General features: G+C 38.1%; 1 protein-coding gene across 5 annotated transcripts in view; it reads left to right on the forward strand.

Annotated features, from left to right (window-relative positions):
* Window positions 1-19,964, forward strand: part of CAB39L (calcium binding protein 39 like) — a 151,451-nt gene that overhangs the window by 113,997 nt on the left and 17,490 nt on the right. For all 5 annotated transcript variants that reach the window (XM_012465120.3, XM_012465121.3, XM_064373571.1 and 2 more), the window contains one exon: window positions 6,328-6,471. In XM_012465120.3, coding sequence (XP_012320543.2) covers window positions 6,328-6,471 — 144 coding nt within the window. The remainder of the gene's footprint in view (window positions 1-6,327; window positions 6,472-19,964) is intronic.

A 19,964-nucleotide genomic window follows, 5' to 3' on the forward strand; every position in this document is an offset into this window, starting at 1 on the left:
ATTTTGTATACTACATTTCATCGCCAGGTCCCATTCCCTGAGCATTTAGGTCAGTTAGTGTTTTCTGACCTAGGTGTTTTAAACAACCTAGGTTGATTAAAATATTTCCACCACCTAACATGACCTGTTCACATTATATTTACAGAAGAGATGGAAACATGAAACATGATTATTCCTTAAGAATTAGAAGAGAAAAAAAAGAAAAAAATTAAACGGCACTTTGAAAAGAAAAAAGAATTAGAAGAGAAATGTTTTTTAAAAATCAACTCTAACAAACAGATACATGATCCCATATACGAAACTTTGCTTTTCTAAAATATCGCCATGATTACACTGAAACAGAATCTGGCAAGAGATTAAAAGACAATGCAGCTAGCTGGAAACAAAAATAAAGTCAATTCTCAATTACCCGTAAATAGCATAGTTTGATGAATTATTGGAGAAGGAGGTGTGAGGGAGGTAATAAGACATTCCATTTAGTCAACAAATATTTATGTGCTTATTCTCCAGATATATGATGACAGCTAAGAACAGCTTTGGACCTCACATTCTCTTGGTGGAAAACAGACAATAAGACAAATAAATACATAATTTTCAGATGGTTTTAAGTACTAAAAAGAAAAGTAGGGAAAGGAGGCAGAAAGCAGTGACTTGGAGGATGGTGGGAAGGTGTGTACCAGAGTAGCTAGACTATCAGTGAAATCTGTTTGATAAGTTGATCTTTGATCAGAGGGCTAAATTTGTGAAAAATTAAGATGACTCTGATAAGGGTGTGTGTGTGTGTGTGTGTGTGTGTGTGTGTGTAACCAAATTACATCTGCTACTTGAGGTTATGCACCTATTAACTCGCTGTGAAAATGACAGAGTAAGACCACATCCATCCAGTTGTGGCCCTCCCTCCCTCAGTGGAAAGGTGCCTGGAAGCAGCCATGTGGCCTATGGGAGGTGGGAAAGCCCTGAGGGGAGGGAGATGTGGATGAGAGCTGCATCTCTGCCCTGCATATCCCACTCAGAATCCCACAAAAACAATGTTTTTCAGCAGATGATAAAACTATTTTTAGTGCGGCAACTGGTGTGATGGTCCAGCTTGCTGAATGTCACACTTGTATTATTATTTTTTCCTTTTTTTTCTAGATTTGGATATGGTGGCACACACTTGTATTATTTTTACATGCCAAGATGATGGCATTCATAGAACAATGTGTTTGCTTCTAAATTTGGGGTCTAATTTTAAGCTTAGCTAATAAAGTCAATCTGTTTTGTATCACATTTTTGTCAATTTACTTTGCCCAAGATCCTGCATCAGCCATGACCTGGTTTCTTTTGGATTTGCACCCTCACTGTGTATTAATGGGAAGGCCATTTTTTAGCCATCCATCCATCACTTTTTATTGAGTTTCCCGTTTGTGTAGAAACTCATACCAGGCGACCTATGTAGATAAAAAGCCCACAGATATGCTGCTGTCTGGGCTGGAGCCAGTAGTGATGAGACCAAACTATGTGTGGAACTGACCTTTGGGCAGAGACAGTGACCTCTGTGCTGTGTTCTCCCATGTCCAGAAAGCTTGCTAAGAGCAGATGAAGATATGGACGTATCCTGTTTATACAGCTGCGTACGTAAAGAATAGAATTCTTTATTTGTAGGGCTCCACAAGGGTAGCCACAATGAGGTAAGCTTGTCCATGGTACAACGAGTAGTGGCCCTGAAAGGAAGATGGCAATTGGAGTAAACAGAGGTGACTATGCTCTGAAGGGCCATCATATAGGAAGTTACTCGAAAATTACCCAAATCCTTCCTGTTTTTCAGTGGGAGTCTGTCAGATACTGGATCAAAATTGAGAGATTTGCATGAACTAAGGTGATTGAACCAAATTAGGAGGAAGAAAGCTGTTTATCTTTCCTACTTATTTACAAATGCCCCAGCCTACTCACAAGACATCTTTCCTGGTTTTCCTTAATTCGCCCAGATTTACAATTTGGCTGTGATTCCTGCCTAAAATCTTTACAGTTAGGTGTCTCATGGATGTCTGATTTATAGCATGGTAAAACCAAGCACTGATGAGACACTTAAAAAATGCAGATAAATTACCTAAAAATGCAGAAAGTATTAAAATAATTGTTACTGGAGAGATGGCTTTTTTAAAATGTTAGATTGTAGGAAGAGACGTCGCTAAAATGGTTTTGCATCACTTTGTTCAAGCAAACAAAAGGTAGACATGAAATAAGTTCATATGTAAATATCAAGGTCATTAAATTACTATTGTTTACTCATTAAATAAATATTGTTTGCTTTTTTTTTTTTTTTTTACTAGAAAAACATTCTAGAAGCTCCACTGATGCAATTTTGTCTTTTCCTTTTGGGAATTAGATCTGTGGTAGCAGTATATTCTATTTTGACACAACTGTGCTTATATATAGATGGGTTCTATAATGTTTTACATCGATGTTTCATAATTGCAGGAAACAAGAAAGGTTAGAATATTATATAGTGACTTTGTAAGTAATAAACTGTCTTAAGTACTAGGCTATTTTCTGATTCCAAAGAAGTTGCTACCTGCTGCCTTTTGTTAATCATATTCTAAATTTGCCTGCACTGTCTTGGGGTGCTTAATTCCCGGTGTCAATAAAAAAATAATTAACAGAGAAATTCCTTTCCATCATGTGACAGAGCTTAGGAATTTCTTTCTTATCTTCCGCAGAGAGGGCTGGCATTTAATTACCAGCAAGAAGGATTATAATTCAAAAGAAGCTTGGTGCAAACTGGGGAATTTTTTGGGCTCTGGTCAATTTCATTAAAACACTTAAGTTTCTAAAAAACTTATTTCCACTTGCTGCATGGCTTAACTATGTACTATGAGGCATACAAAATAAGAATTTTAAAGAAGTAAAATATGTGTGTTTTCCATTTACTTAGTATAGTATTGCTTTATGGTACTTTGTATTATTCTAGAATGCAGTATTTTGTCATTGTCAATATTAAAATAGACTAACATTTAATGGTTAAAAAAATTAGTGTTGAATTAACACAATTGTTTCAGAAAAATTATGAAATTCTATTAGCAGAGGATAGATTGGATAGAATTTATATATAGGTATCCCCAGGTAATAAAAGTTGAAGTGATCTAGTCTAAACTTAACTCATAAATATACCTTCAACAAATGTTTATTGAATATATGTGTGTAAATTTTCAAAAATGAAATTTTCTTTTTGCTGAAGCCTTTTACAATGTGTGTATATGTCTATTCAGTATTTGATTTTTTCTGTATATATCTTTAGAAGATAAGTAAGCCTCTTGACAGCTTTACAACCTGGAAGTCTTTTAGTTTTTGTTTTTTCTTTTTGGAAGATCTGGAAGCCATACTTTTGAAATATAAGCATCTAGGAAGATGATACTATCTCCCTGTCACCAGGAGAGTTTAACCTATGTGCCCTTTTCCAAGCTGCAACTATTTGCTTGTCAGAGAGATAAGAGAAGTTGTTTTGTTTTTTTTTTTTTTTTTTTTGAGACGGAGTTTCGCTCTTGATACCCAGGCTGGAGTGCAATGGCGCGATCTCGGCTCACCGCAACCTCCGCCTCCTGGGTTCAGGCAATTCTCCTGCCTCAGCCTCCTGAGTAGCTGGGATTACAGGCACGCACCACCGTGCCCAGCTAATTTTTTGTATTAGTAGAGACGGGGTTTCACCATGTTGACCGGGATGGTCTTGATCTCTTGACCTCGTGATCCACCCGCCTCGGCCTCCCAAAGTGCTGGGATTACAGGCTTGAGCCACCGTGCCCGGCCGAGAAGTTTTATTATTCAGATAAATAGCTAAAACAAATGGTCACCTCAATTGCTAGGTGAATTAGGGCAAACTATGAAAGAGTGCACAGAAATGGTAGTCAGGTCCTCTTCTAGTGGACAGGTTACCCTGCATCTTGAGGATGTATGTATGTAATGGATTGTAGCTGCATGGCTGTAATAAGGCAGAGTTTTGTCTGTTATGCAGTCTCTTTTTCAGAGATTAATAACTGTATTGTGCTCTGGATATGTGGGTAGGACCTTTATTTTCCCAGCAATACCCATGCACATCACACAGTTAGGTTGTAAGGGGATTTGAGACTGTTTAGAGAATAAGCTCCATAGGGGCTTATTCACAAATAACTGTACTGCAAGGCAAAGCAAAGTCAACTGTAGAGAAGAGGAAAGGCTTTCCCAAAGATGACATCTGAGCTAGTTCTGAGCTAGTTCTGTCCAGGTCTGGACAGGCAGAGAAGAGGTGAAAGTGGGGAAGATTTTGGAGCTGGGGAGGTAAAGCCACAGAGACAGGAGATTGAGGAAGATGGAGAAAGGGAGCCAAGGCAAGGAAGCAGGAGAAATGATTCCACATCACAGAGGCTAGGAATGCCATCTTAATGAGTTTACCTTTTTTCTAAATCTATGGGAATCTAGGAATTTGCTGCTTTATGCATTCACTTTCTAAGTGGAATTGGTAACAAATACAGCTGACTTTCAGGAAGATTTCTCTGACAAAATGTGCAGAATGGGTTGGATTAGGTGAAGACTGAAGGAAAGACCATTTTGCACGCTGTGGCAGTAGGTCAGCTGAAAGGTAGTGAGGGTTTGAATGAGATTACGGGCTGTGAAACATTGAATGAAAGGTGTTCAAGAAACACTTAAAAACAGAAAATTGGTAGATCTTGGATGGAGATTTGATGTGAGCAGTAATAAAAAGAAAGATGCTAAGGAAGACTTCAGCTCTCTTTTCAACTGAAGGAGGGCAGCTCCAGATGCCATTAGCAAAGAGAAGAAAGGGAGTTGGTTTTAGAGATGTGAAGTGTGAAGGACCAGCAGTGTTCAAGTGGGCCTCCCCAGTGGGCAGTTAGAAATGTGAGTCTAGAGTTTAGGAAAGGAGCTAAGACTAGAAATGTAGATGTGGGAGACATCTTCCTAGATGTTAGAGTTGAACCCATGGGTATAGATGAGACTGTTGGGAGATAAAAGATAGCAGTTCCATGTAAATAGCTTGGAAAATTACTGCATAAGTAGTGCAAAAGGCAAGGGAGCCATGGAAGAGGTAGCAAAGGAACAAGCTGCACAAGGTAAGAAACCAGGAGCAAAGAAAGTTTTCAAAAGGTATTAGGTTAGTTTTAGAAGCTGCAGAAAGATTAAGGAGGATGCAGACTAACAATTTGACTACATGGTTGCTGTTCTATGTATATCAGAATAACTAGTCACTAGCCAGCATCCAACAGTGGTCATCCTTTTTTCAGGTTTAACAAACCTTTTCTTCACGTACTAAAATAACCTCAAGTTGTGTACTTCTTACTTGTTAATAGACAAAAGATACATCACAGGCAATGTGGTGGTTTACTGGCAGCCAGACACTTGTACACATCTGGGACTCCTTTGTGACAGACAGCTGGCCCTCAGTTTGATGTGCTTTTCTTCCCATCCAGGATTTTTGTAACCATGTAACAATGTTTATTCTCCTGAGGCCTTCAGAAAAAGTCTAGTAGATAGAACAATTGAAAACTAAATATATCTTCTATATGAAATTATGTTATGCTATGTTTCAGCCCCCTGGCTGCTGAAGCTTTAGGAATTGCTACAGCAGCCAGGGGCTGTCAGTCTGTTCTCCAGAATTACAGTGAGAAAAAAAAGTTTCTGAGATAGAGCAACAATACATTCAGCCATGTTGCTAGAAGGTCTTCAACTTTTCTTACTTCTGGTATTTTTATTTTGTTTTAGGGTAATGCTGTATTTGGGGAACTATTAATTTGTCACCAAAAATGTTTTGCTTTGCTTTTTAATAAAAACTTGCTGCACTTACTAAATTTGATACGGATTTGGGGTCAACTATTTTTCTTGGCTTTATATCAGATTTTGTAATAAAAGTCGGGAAATATAAGAGTTATTTAACAAACTGACTTAATAACGAACTCCTAGCATACATTTATTCAGGTGAAGAAGGTACCATTACGGTGCCAGTTTTGTTATTCCTTCTACCTGAATGCCCACAGAGCAATACATTAGTAGGAAGCAAGATAATTAAAATAAGTAAGTATTGAAAATCATAACTATTTATGCCTAGCTCTAGGTGAGCTGCAGCAAAGACTGACTAAAAAAAGGTACTAAGCACTGACATCAGCAAAACAGTGTGAAAAACTTACTCAATAACTACTGCTTTTATGCCTGTGCTTTGAGATGCACTTAAGGACGCCCTAATTTTTTTCATGACACCATTCTTACTCATGTTTGTATTTTGTTTTTCAGTGAGAAGATGTGAGCTATATTTTGAATCAGGTGACTCTGAGATTACAGCTTTGGTTTTGTGTTTCCCTGTAGCTGCTAGGGGAGCTGATCCTGGACTGTCACAACTTTGCCATCATGACAAAGTACATCAGCAAGCCGGAGAACCTGAAACTCATGATGAACCTCCTTCGGGATAAAAGTCCCAACATCCAGTTCGAAGCCTTTCATGTTTTTAAGGTAAAGTACAAACTCTGAAAACGATGCTGTTGGCATTTTTTTTTTCCAATTCCAAATGGCAAACTCCCTGCTCTTTACTCTCATTCATACTTGAAAGAAAATGAGATAGGCAGTCTTTGTGTTTTGTATGATTTAGCTGAAATTTCAGTTGTCTTAGCGAATGCCCATTCATAAAGGTTTCCTGACTAATCCACACATCCAAATATTCTTATTTTTTTCATGGAGAAAATGGGTGATAATCTTTCCCAAAACTTCTAAAACAGTCAGTGATTGAGCTAGATCCAAAACCCTGAGTGTCAGCCTTGAATTCCTTGCTTCCTACAAGCATTATCTCTTTGAACTTTAAATGAAACCCTGAAGACACAGCTGGGTCCCACTCACTTTATTAATGTTTTTCTTTTTTTACAATATATTTTGTTATGATAGAAAAGTAGCCCCTTTAGACAATAGATTTTTTTAACAGGTGAGATAGGTGGGAGAATTCTATCTGTGATTCCATATTCCCCTATTGTAAATAGTTTAGTACATTTTATTTTTGTGTGTATGCATTCCAGAGTTTTTTTCTACAGTTGTATTCACATTGTACTAACAATCAATATCCTAATTTTATTATTTAATAATATTTCGTAAGTAACCATTTTCATTATTGCTATAAATGGTTTTTAGAGCCAGTAGTTTTCTCATTATCATAGTGTATCACTGGGTATATTTCTTCTAATTTAATTAACTAGTCCTATGTCATTGATATTTAGGTTATTTTCATTTTTTCCTACTGTAAGTAATGCTCCAATGTGCATTTTATGCATCCAGCTAATTTTTTTCATAGTTAAGATTCTTATCTTATGATAGAGATGTTGAATGGAAATAACGGTGCAGAGAGTTCCAAAAATTTTTGTTCTTATTTTTTTTAATATTTTAAAATTTTATTTATTTTTTAAATTCAGAGACAGGGTCTTGTTCTGTTGCCCAGGCTAGAGCGCATGCAAAAATTATACTGAGCACAATATCTGTGTTTCTTGTTCTGGTGGCTGTCTTGGGTCCCAGTCCTGGTGGAAGCAGGCTGGCATATCTCAACAATGGCTGGGTTGTTGACTAGCCACCTTGAGGTTATCTCTGGAATTTTGCAGCTGGGTCTCCAAGCTTGGTCTGTCTGACTAAAGATTCAAGTTTAGCCCCTGGAACTTCTAAGCAGGCAGATAATTACATACCAGCATGCACTTAGATAAATGTGAAGGGAATATAACAGTGAGACAGTGAGAAAGGCAGGGGACATGGAGTCTATTTTAAAACTAAGGGCAAATGCTTCTTTGGTTTGCTTCAAGCTTACATCTTGAAACCCAAGAGAAAGGAAAAAGAATCTTTTAAAATGCATTTTGAAGTTAAGTTGTCTAGTTACAGGATTACAGGTGTGAGCAATGGCACCTGGCTTTGGTTTTTATAATGTAGGTTAAGTGATAGAATTTCTAAGTCCATAAATGGGAGGCATGGCAGTTTATAATTTAATTGTTGCTTTGAGAGGTAAGATATTTTAATTGATCTTTCAGCCACCAGATATTTATTAATCATTATATATATAATGACTATATATATATAATGACTATATATATATAATGACTATATATATAATGACTATAAATATATATATAATGACTATATATATATATATATATATTTAAATTGAAGAGATGTATAGAGCGAGGTATGAGGAAAGGGGCATGGAGCTTCCATGCCTTTCCTGAGCATGCCACTCTCCAGGAGCCTCCATGTTTTCAGCTGTCTGGAAGCTCCAGCCTAGATATTTATTGTCCAAAAACCCATTAGAGCAATTGAAACCCAAACAAATTTACAAATTCTATTCAGTTCCATTCAAAATCCCAAATGGACTTTCTCTGGAACTTGACAAGCTGATTCTAAAATTTGTATGGTAGAGCAATAGCCTAGGATTTTCTATGGCACTTTTGAAGAATGAAGTAGAGGAATCTACTCTACCAGATATTACAACTTATTATGGATTTAAAGTAAATGAAAACAGCATTGTATTGGCTTAGAAATTGATCAATAGAACAGCAAAACAGAGTAGAGGGCCCATAAATAAACCTATGTCAATCTGAAACTTGATACTTGATCACGGAGGGTGATCAAGTGAGAATATTTGGATGTGTGGATTTATTTCATCAATAAATCGGTGAAGAAAGAGTTAAGCGTTCAATAAATGCTTCTTGGATAATGGATTGTCCATGTAGAGAATCTTAACCTGTACCATACACAAAAATAAGTTCTAGATGAAGATTTGCACTTGAAAAGCAATGTTTTTTAACTTTTAGAAGAGAAAATAAGAGGCTGTCTCTATAATGTTGGGGTAGGAAGAATTTCTTTAAAAAGAAATAAAAATCACAAAACATAATAGAAATTTTTCTTGAGGCAGGGTCTCACTATGTTGCCCAGGCTGGAATGCAGTAGTGTGATCATGGCTTGCTGCAGCACTGACCCCTCAGGCTCAAGCAGTTCTCCTGCCTCAGCCTCCTGAGTAGCTGGGACTATAGGCCTGCCCCTACCATGCCCAACTAATCCTATTTTTATTATTTGTACAGATGAGGTCTCGCTGTTTTGCTCATACTGGTCTCAAACTCCTGGGCTCAAGTGATCCTCCTGCCTTGGCCTCTCAAGTGCTGGGATAATGGACATAAGCCACCATACCCAGCCATAATAGAAAATACTTAAAAATGTGACCACACTAAAGTTTGAAACTTCTGTTCAAAAAAGAAATCATAAACAAAATGAAAACACAGGGTAGAATATGACATATATAACTGACAGATCATTTAGAAAAAGACAAATAACAGAAAAACAGGCAAAAGATACAAGTTGGTAGTTTACAGATGAGGAAACCTGATGGGCCAATAAATAGCCAATAAATAGGTGTTCTTACTTGTAATTGTGGAAATGGCCATGAAAATATCAGTGAGATTCCACTTTATGTTCTTCATATTGGCAAAAATGTTTAAGCCAACAATATCAAATTTTTGTAGGATTAAACAGCAGTGGGAACTGTCATATACTGTATAAATTGGTATAACCACTTTGAAGAGCAGTTTAGCAAAGTAAAGACTTGAAGCTGTGGATACCCTTCAACTTTGAAATCCATTTCTAGGTAGTTTTTTAGAGACACTCTTGGACATGTTCATAAGGACTCACGTACAGTAAGTCCTCTCTTAAAGTTGTTGATAGGTTCTTGGAAGCGGACTTTCAACAAAACCATGTACGTTACAGCAGGTCCTCAAATAACAATGTTTAGTTGTAAGCTTGATGAGGGAAAGAAGTTGTTTACCTTATCTGTTGTTTTGCTTAAAGTTACAGTTTCTAAGAACTTATCCACAGCCTTAAATAAGGACTTACTGTATAAAGATGTTTATTACAATATTGTTTAAAATGGGAAAAACCATACATGGACACCAAGGGGAGACTGGGAAGATAAATTGTGCTACACACATACAATAGCATATAATAATGTGTTAAAATAGAGTTGTGTGGATCACTTTGCCTAATCTTAGAAACATTTTGTTGAGTGGAATGAACAAATATTTAAAGATGTCATTTATTTAAAGTTTGAAAACATGCAGAACAACACTAAGTGTGGATTAGTATATATGCAGTTAAAGTGCAAAAACATGCATGGAGGCCAAGCATGGTGGCTCAACACCCGGAATCCCAGAACTCTGGGAGGCAGAGGTGGGCGGATCACTTGAGGCCGGAGTTCAAGACCAGTCTGGCCAACATGACAAAACCCAGTCTCTACTAAAAACACAAAAATTAGCCAGGTGTGGTGGCACATACCTGTAGTCCCAGCTACTCAGGGGGCTAGGGCAGGAGAATCACTTGAACCTGGGAGGCAGAGGTTGCAGTGAACCGAGATTGTGCCACTGCACTCCAGACTGGGCAACTGAGCAAGACTCTGTCTCAAAACAAACAAACAAACAAACGAAATGCATGGGAATGACAAATACCAAATTCAAGACAGTGGTCACCTCAGGAGAAGGAGTAGAGAAGAGAATAAGCAATATCATACAGGAGTGTCCAATAGCTTTCAATTATATCTGTAATATTTTATTTTAAAAAATCTGAAAAGTATGGCAAACAATATTAGATTTTTATAGAGCCAGTGGTGAACATATGAAGTCTGATATGTTATTTCTGTACTCTTCTGTGTATTAGAATTATTTCATAAAAAGTATAAAAAATATATATGAAGCCAAAATAGAGTGCCGTAGGTCTGGAAAATGCCTATGCATTGTAAAACGGTAGGCCCTCTCAAGACCCTTGGACTGAAGGAATTGTAGAAGGCTGTGTGTCATGTCATTCAGCTCCCACAGAACTTTAAATATTATCCTAGATGAGAATAAACTTCATATAATTTTGTTCAAAAATGCAGTATTATATATAGAAGGAATCAGTGGGTTGTAAAATAAAAATAACCTATTTCCATCCTCTAAGTAGATCAGAATTTGGGTCACCTAATCATTGGACAGGGTAGGTACATTTAGAAATAGTTGACCACTTGTTTATTTGTATGTGTGTAACTTGGCCTGCCCTGTACCCCAGCTACGTTCCTTCTACTGAAGTATGAACTACATTGTTTACTTGCCAAAAATATTTTGTTATTTAGAAAAGAGTAACAGCTAAGTCCTAGGATTATTTTTACATTTCTTAATTAATAGGTTTTTTTTCCCCAAAGCACCTTCTGTAATGTCCTGAAAATGTCTTTGCTGGATTATTAATGGCTGACTCTCATTAGCTTGCTAATAGGTGCAACACATGCTTCCTACCATTAGTGAGCAGGATAGTGTGGTGGGAAACCCAGGTGGAAGTCAAGAGAGCAGAGTCTGTGTTCTGTCTCAGTTGCCAGCAGCCACTTTGGGCAAATCCATCTGGATCCATTTTTTCACTTGCAAAATGAAAGTGTTAAAGTCTAATTCTAAGGTACTAGGTCATGAGACTTTTGTCTCTGGTCCTGGCTCTCCCAGAGATGTGCCCAATGGACTGAAGGACCCATTATGAGGTGATCTTCTCCCTTTCCTTCCCCTGTTAACCTCGATAGCAAAGGACCATGTTGCCCCTTCCCACCAAACCATGTGAGAAGGTGTAAGAAAGGGGTCTGTGTCATTTGCTCGCTCAGAGCTGCTGGAACTCAGGCATGGCCAGTGCCAAATATGGAACACTAGTCTGTCACTCAGATCCTAGCAGATGGCTGCAATAGCTATTCCCTTGAAAACAAAAAGTTCTATCCCCAGCTTATTCCAGAATATAAAAGTCAGCTTCAAAGTTCAGCTAAAAAGGGTTGTAGAACAAGAATGAGAATAGTTTCCATGTGGTCTTACTGAAAATAAGCAAAATTACAGATTAATTTAGTGAAGGACTAACCATGACTTACTCACTTCCTTAAGGATCCTCTTCCTTTCTCTTTCTCTCTCTCCCTTCCTTCTTTCCTTCCTTCTTTCCTTCCTTCCTTCCTTCCTTCCTTTCTCCCTTTCCTTTTCTCTTTCTTTTTTGATGGAGTTTCACTTTTGTTGCCCAGACTGGAGTGCAATGGCATGGTATGATCTCAGCTCACTGCAACATCCACTTCCCAGGTTCAAGTGATTCTCTTGTCTCAGCCTCCCAAGTAGCTGGGATTACAGGTGCCCCCCACCCCCACCATGCCTGGCTAATTTTTGTATTTTTTGTAGAGGTGGGATTTTGCCATGTTGGCCAGGCTGATCTCAAACTCCTGACCTCAGGTGATCCATCTGCCTTGGCCTCCCAAAGTTTTGGGATTACAGGTGTGAGCCACCGTGCCTGACCTAAAGACCCACTTTCTAGCACACCAAACTGCTGTGTTCATACTGTACCAAATCTAACACTACTCATGGAGAAAGCAATTGAGACCAAGGGAATTTAGGAATTGGCTATGAGCTAGTTTAATAATGATAATTTCCCCCAACATTTTAACAGTATATTGAAAAATGTACCAACTCTGACTCCGACTTAATGCCTCATAACTTCTTTTAAATAGTGTCAAACATTCAGCTTTATGATGTCCTCATTTGATCTTATTTTGCCCTTTTGCATATTTAACAAAGAAGCTGAGGAGAAAATATGAAAAGCCATAATTAAGGCCTCACTTCTCCTTTCTATTTTTAAAAATACTTTCTTTAAAAATTCATAAGATAATCAACTCTATGTTGGTTTATAGAAATGTTTATAAAAATGTTTCTGGCAAACTTTAGCAACATCATCAAACAAATACGACTTATGACTCTGTTTGATAATCTTGCTGCTGAATATTTATAATGTTGTTACCTACTTTACATAATATTTTTGCAGTAGTATATTAAGAAAATGAAGCCTATATTTAATGTTTATGAATGTTACCTAGAATAAAAAACTGTTTAAGTTGCTTTTCCATATAATTTTGGGATAAATGTCTAGTTTCCTATGTAACTTCCACAATTGTATGAAATTTGTAGATCCCAAAGATTTGAATTCCAAAATACCAAAACAACTGCATTGACAACAATATTAGTAACATTTTAACACTTTGTAGCTTACAGAGCATTTTCCCTGACAAAATTCCGTGTGATCCTCACCCCATCTGTGAAGTCAGGCAGGTATGGTGTCCCTGTTTCATTGGTGAGAAAATTGCCTCTCTGAGAGATTTTTTTTTTTTAAGAAAAAGGAAGAAAGAGAGAGAGAAAGAAAAAAGAAAAAAAAAGAATGAAGAAGAGGAAGAAAAAGGAAGAGAAAGAGGGAGAGAGAATGGGAATATTGCTTTATTGCCCAGGCTAGAATGCAGTCTAAAAATGGGAATTGAAAACCTCTTTTATGCCAATAATTGTGCTTAACAATGGAGACAGGAAGGTATAAGGGAAGAAAATAACAAACAAGCAGCCAACCAATATTTCATTTAAACCTATGAAATGCTATGCAATTATTGAGGAGTGATTTACTTGCAATTATGTAGTCACTTTTGGAATAGGTGTGATATGATACTGATAAGAATGTATGTTTTGTGTATTTGAAGTGGAGAGTTCTATAAATGTTTATTAAGTTTACTTATTCCAGGTCTGAATTCAAGTCCTGGATATCCATGTTAATTTTCTATCTCATTGATCAGTCTAATATTGACAATGTGATGTTACAGTCTCCCACTATTATTGTGTGGGAGGCTAAGTCTCTTTATAAGTCATTAAGAACTTGTCTTATGTATCTGGGTGCTCCTGTATTGGGTGCGTGTATATATAGGATCGTTAGCTCTTCTTGTTGCATTGATCCTTTTACCATTATGTAATGTCCTTCTTTGTCCCCTTTGATTTTTGTTGCTTTAAGGTCTATTTTATCAGAGGTGAGAATTGCAACTCCTGCTTTTTATTTATTTATTTATGTTTGCTCTCCGTTTGGTTGGTAAATCTTCCTCTGTCTCATTGAGTCTTTGTGTATCGTTGCATGTGAGATGGGTCTGGATACAGCGTACCGATGGGTTTTGGCTTTTTATCCAGTTAATAATATATATGAGTTTAATACTGCCATTTGATGCTAGCTGGATATATTTTTGGAATATGTGTAGTGCTTCTTTCAGAAGCTTCTGCAAAGCAGGCCTGGTGATGGTAAAATCTCTAAGTACTTGCTTGTTTGCAAAAGATTTTATTTTTCCTTCACTTTTGAAGCTGACTTTGGCTGGATATGAAATTCTGGGTTGAAAGTTCTTTTCTTTAAGGATGTTGAGTATTGGCCCCCACACTCTTCTGGCTTATAGGGTTTCTGCTGAGAGATCTGCTGTAAGTCTGATAGGCTTCCCTTTGTGGGTAACCTGACCTTTCTCTCTAGCCGCTCTTAGTATTTTCTCCTTCATTTCAACCCTAATAAATCTGACGATTATGTGCCTTGGGGTTGGTCTTCTTGAGGAATATCTTTGTGGTGTTCTCTGTATTACCTGGAGTTGAATATTGTCCTGTCTTACTAGGTTGCGAAAGTTTTCCTGAATAATCTCCTGAAGAGTATTTTCCAACTTGGATTCATTCTCTTTGTCACATTCAGGTACACCTATCAAACGTAGATTAGGTCTTTTCACATAGTCCCGTATTTCTTGGAGACTTTGCTCATTCTTTTTTATCCTTTTTTCTCTAATCTTGACTTCTCGTTTTATTTCATTAAGTTGGTCTTCGACCTCTGATATCCTTTTTTCTGCTTGATCAATTCGACTGTTAAAACTTGTGCATTCTTCACGAAGTTCTCGTGTTGTGTTTTTCAGCTCCATTAATTCACCTATATTCCTCTCCAAATTGTCTATTCTCGTTAGCATTTCGTCAAACCTTTTTTCAAAGTTGTTAGTTTCTTTGCATTGGGTTAGAACAAGTTCTTTTAATTCACAGAAGTTTCTTATCATCCACCTTCTGAAGCCTACTTCTGTTAATGGAACGCACTCGTTCTCCATCAGGGCTTGTTCCGTTGCTGATAAGGAACTGTGATCACCTGTAGAGGTCAAGAGGCATTCTGATTTTGGGTATTCTCAGCCTTTTTACGCTGGTTTCTTCCCATCATTGTAAATTTATCCGCCTGTCATCTTTGTGATTTCCGACTTTCAAATTAGGTTTCTGAGTGGACGTCAAACTTGTTGATTCCCAGCGTCGAAATCTGAGCAATCCACTGCGCCGGCCAAAACAGCAGCGTCAAGATTGATGGTGCTTTTCTGCCTGGGAATCGGCCAAAGGGGGACCCAGTCCCATTCACTCTGCACCAAGAACCGCTGCACTGAGGCGCCAGCAAAACCGCCATGCCGGCCACAAGAGTCGCGCTAGCGACCCGTGGGGCTCCTCTGCTGGGAATCTCCTGGTCCGTGAGCAACAAAAGTTCGTCTGAAAGTGTGGCATCCTCTCATTCTCTGCACTTTCACTAGGAGCTACTATCCCGAGCTGCTAGTGGTCAGCCATCTTGGATCTCTCTCCCTCTCTGAGAGATTAAGTGACAAGCCTGAACTCACACAGACCTGGTGATCTTCTGCTTCCAAATCCTGTGTTCTTTCTTCTACATAGCTCCACTTATATGTGGGGAACTATATAAGGCTGGTAAATTAGAAATGGCAAAGTGCCTCTTTGCTTGACCTTTATATTTCTTAGAAGCTCTTTGCGAGCAGGAATTTTCCTCTGATTTGTTCTTTCTCTGTTCTATTTCCTAACAGCTAGAAGGGTTTTGGGCACATAGTGGTTATTTAAATATTTAATGTCTGAGTAAGTAAATTAATATGTATGTTCTTTTTTATAATTATTTTTATTTTTATTTATTTATTTTTTATTTGAGACAGAATCTCACTCTGTCACCCAGGCTGGAGTGCAGTGGTGCAATCTCAGCTCACTGCAACCTCTGCCTCCCAGGTTCAAGTGATTCTCCTGCCTCAGGCTCCCAAGTAGTTGGGATTATAGGTGCCCACCACCACGCCTGGCTAATTTTTTTTGTATTTTTAGTGGAGATGGGGTTTCACCAGGTTGGCCAGGCTGGTCTTGAACTCCTGGCCTCAAGTGATCTGCCGCCTTGGCCTCCTAAAGTGCTGGGATTACAGACATGAGCCACTGCACCCAGCCAATATGTATGTTCTTAAAGGAAGAAAACTGAGAGCCTCTGTGCTTCTGAACCAGATAAGGATTGCCAGATAAAATACAAGATGCCCTATTCAATTTGAATTTGAGATGAACAATGTATAGCACTGCACGGGACATACTTACATTAAAAAAGTTACTCATTGTTCATCTGAAATCGAATTTAACGGGGCATCCTCTCTTTCTGTTTGCTAAATCTGGTAATGCTAAACTGGAGGGACTTGTATCAATCCTCAAATATCGAGACAAGAACAGGTTCCTGGGTAGTGATACAGTGTCTTTAAAAAAATGTTTCTGACAAAATGTTTGACAAGCATCATCATGTTAAATACAACTATTCTGACTTGAGAGTATATATAGATCCTTCCTTCTTGGCATATTCCATTCAGAAAGTGAGAACGTGTGGGTCTGGAATCTATGTTTTGTGCAGGCGGCTTCCTTTCCCGGGAAGTCCTGGTCCACGTTTCCATCCAAGGCTTGGGGAATGAGGCAGCAGCATGCGTGCTCATCACACTCACTGGTAAATCTGCCAATGGAATTGAAGGCCTCCAGAAGAAGGATTCTGAATGGCTTGAGTATTTGTCCATTCTAGATGAAACCAGGAATAAGTGGCTAAAAGCTCAGTGATGAAAAGTATAGTATCACAGACCAGGGAAGGAAATAAAATGAATTGAGAAACTGATGGCACAAAGAGTGGAAAAATCCAGGGTGAGCAAGTGATAGCAGAGTGCAGGCTCCTGATGCACAAAGCCAGTATTCTCTTCAACTCCAGTCAGATTTCACTGGGATGAAGTTTATATTGACAGCTCTGGGAATCTTAAGATTGGCCCTGTCATCAGGTAAATGACTTTTCCTTAAGGATCCTAGGAAAGGAGATTCCACAGTTCCTCTGAGGTGCTTACCTGAAGGAGGGTATACAGAATACAGAGAGGTTCAACAGAGAGAAGCCACAGAGATGATTGAGCTATTTGGAAAGCAAGACCTATGTGAAAGATTTAAAAACACTAATGCACCGAAAAAGAAGACTGACAGAGAAATTTAACAATGGTACTTGAGGACAGAGCACACGTTTCATAGAATATCATAATGCAAGACAACAGCAGCTATCTCGATAGGCTGTGGAGAGTGACCATAGATAAAAACCAATTTCCTGAGAACAGGAGTTGTAGACACTGGAATAGGTCACTGAGAATAATCACCTTTTCAGGGGATCTAATAGGAGTAAATTCTTGTTTGCCCAGAATTACCACTGGGCTATGTCTGAAGTGGTAGGATGTGTTAGCTAAGTTCCTGAGGTCCTTCCCACTTAGAAGAGTCTATTCTTTCTACAATTGACTGTGACAAAGTATATTAGAAGTATGAATTCTTCTTTTAACAGTTTTACTAGAAGAAATACTAGTATACTCTTTCTTTGAATAGAGGATAAAATATTTTACTCAAAATAGTTAAATGAGCTATTGGGTTTAAATATGAATATTAATAACTTGCATCCACATAAGAGTAAATATTTGGGAAAGCAATTACTGCTATATGTGACACCGCAGTGATTTCATGTTGAAGGAAGTAGCAACTGTAATGAGCAGTCCCTGCAGGCCAGAGACTCTGCTAAACACTTTACAAGACATACTCATTGAATACTTTCAAAACCCAATGAAATTTTGGCCACAGAAAGGACGTAGCACTCATAACATGCGATAGCATGGATTGTCCTTAAAAACATTGTGCTACATGAAAGAAACTAGTGATAGAAGCCACATGTTTTATGATTCCATTTATATGAATGTCTAGAATAAGGCAAATCTCTAGGAACAGAAAGTAGATTAGCGTTGCCTAGAGCTGGGAGAACGTGGGGCCAAGGGGATGACTGCTAATGGGTATAGGGTTTCTTTTGGGGATGATAAAAATATTCTAAAATCCATTCCAGTGATGATTGCAAAACTATGTGAATATACTATAAACCATTGAAATATTAACTTTAAGTGTGTCAACTATATGGTATGTGAAGTTTATCTCAATAAAGCTGCTTTAAAAAAACTTTATAAAAACCCAGTGAGATCTAGGTAATCACCATGCTGTATTCCTTTTACAAAACTGCCTACAGGCTTGAATTGTTCAATTCAAATCAACATGTTCTGTGTCTCTAAGGAAGTGTCCAGACATCCACCTTATATTTGGCTGTCTAAAGGCAACATGAAAATACTGAAAAAACTTTGGAAAGAAGGCAAAAAACAGGTTCCCATTTCTTTGGCCCACTAGTTTACTTAACAGTTTTAGAGATGAGAAATATGTGATTATAGGTTAACCCCAGCCCCCTTTTCCCCTCCTTGATCCTACCTTTAGATAAGTAGTTAAGAACATTTGAACCAAATAGTCCATCCATGCCACACATGGAGAGGGCAGAGCTGGCGGCCGTACTGTGCTGCAGTCGCTGACAGAAGCACCCGGAACAGCCTGGAAGGCATATACTGCACACACAGCCTAGTGGTCAGGGATGCTGCTTTAACCTCTTTCAGCCTCACCTGGAGATTGGGGAAAAATTGTATCTTCCTCCCAGAGCTGTTGTCAAGATAAAAGAATACAATTTATATAAACTGTTTAGCACAATGCTTAGTGCATAGCAAGGATTCAGCAGGGGATCGCTCTCTATATATATTTTTTATTATACTTTAAGTTCTGGGATACATGTGCAGAACATGCAGGTTTATTACATAGGTATACATGTGCCATGGTGGTTTGCTGCACCTGTCAACCTCTCATTTACATTAGGTATTTCTCCTAATGCTGTCCCTCTCCTAGTCCCCCACCCCCTGACAGGCCCCAGTGTGTGATGTTTTCCTGCCTGTGTCCATGTGTTCTCATTGCTCAACTTCCACTTATGAGTGAGAACATGTGGTGTTTGGTTTTCTGTTCCTGTGTTAGTTTGCTGAGAATGATGGTTTCCAGCTTCATCTATGTCCCTCCAAAAGACATGAACTCATCATTTTTTATGGCTGCATAGTATTCCATGCTGTATATGTGCCACATTTTCTTTATCCAGTCTATCATTTGATGAGCATTTGGGTTGGTTCCAAGTCTTTGCTATTGTGAACAGCGCTGCAGTAAACATATGTGTGTATGTGTCTTTAGAGCAGAATGATTTATAATCCTTTGGGCATATACCCAGTAATGGGATTGCTGGGTCAAATGGTATTTCTGGTCCTAGATCCTTGAGGAATTGCCACGCTGTCTTCCACAATGGTTGCACTAATTTACATTCCCACCAACAGTGTAAAAGCATTCTTATTTTTCCACATCCTCTCCAACATCTGCTGTTTCCTGACTTTTTAATGATCACCATTCTAACTGGCATGAGGTGGTATCTCATTGTGGTTTTGATTTGCATTTCTCTAATGACCAGTGATGATGAGCTTTTTTGCATATGTTTGTTGGACACATAAATGTCTTCTTTTGAGAAGTGTCTGTTCATATCCTTTGCCCACTTTTTGATGGGGTTGTTTTTTCTTGTAAATTTAAGTTAGTTGTAGATTCTGGATATTAGCCTTTTGTCAGATGGATAGATTGCAAAAATTTTCTCCCATTCTTTAGGTTGCCTGTTCACTCTGATGATAGTTTCTTTTGCTGTGCAGAAGCTCTTTAGTTTAATTAGATCCCATTTGTCAACTTCGGCTTTTGTTGCCATTGCTTTTGGTGTTTTAGTCATGAAGTCTTTGCCCATGCCTATGTTCTGAATGATATTGCCTAGGTTTTCTTCTAGGTTTTTATGGTTTTAGGTCTAACATTTAAGTCTTTAATCCATCTTGTAGAAGATGTAAAGAAGGGGTCCAGTTTCAGTTTTCCTTATATGGCTACCCAGTTTTTCCAACACCA

This window comes from Aotus nancymaae, unplaced genomic scaffold, assembly GCF_030222135.1.
Source record: "Aotus nancymaae isolate 86718 unplaced genomic scaffold, 86718_ANA_hifiasm-v0.15.2.pri h1tg000009l, whole genome shotgun sequence".
NCBI lineage: Eukaryota > Metazoa > Chordata > Mammalia > Primates > Aotidae > Aotus > Aotus nancymaae.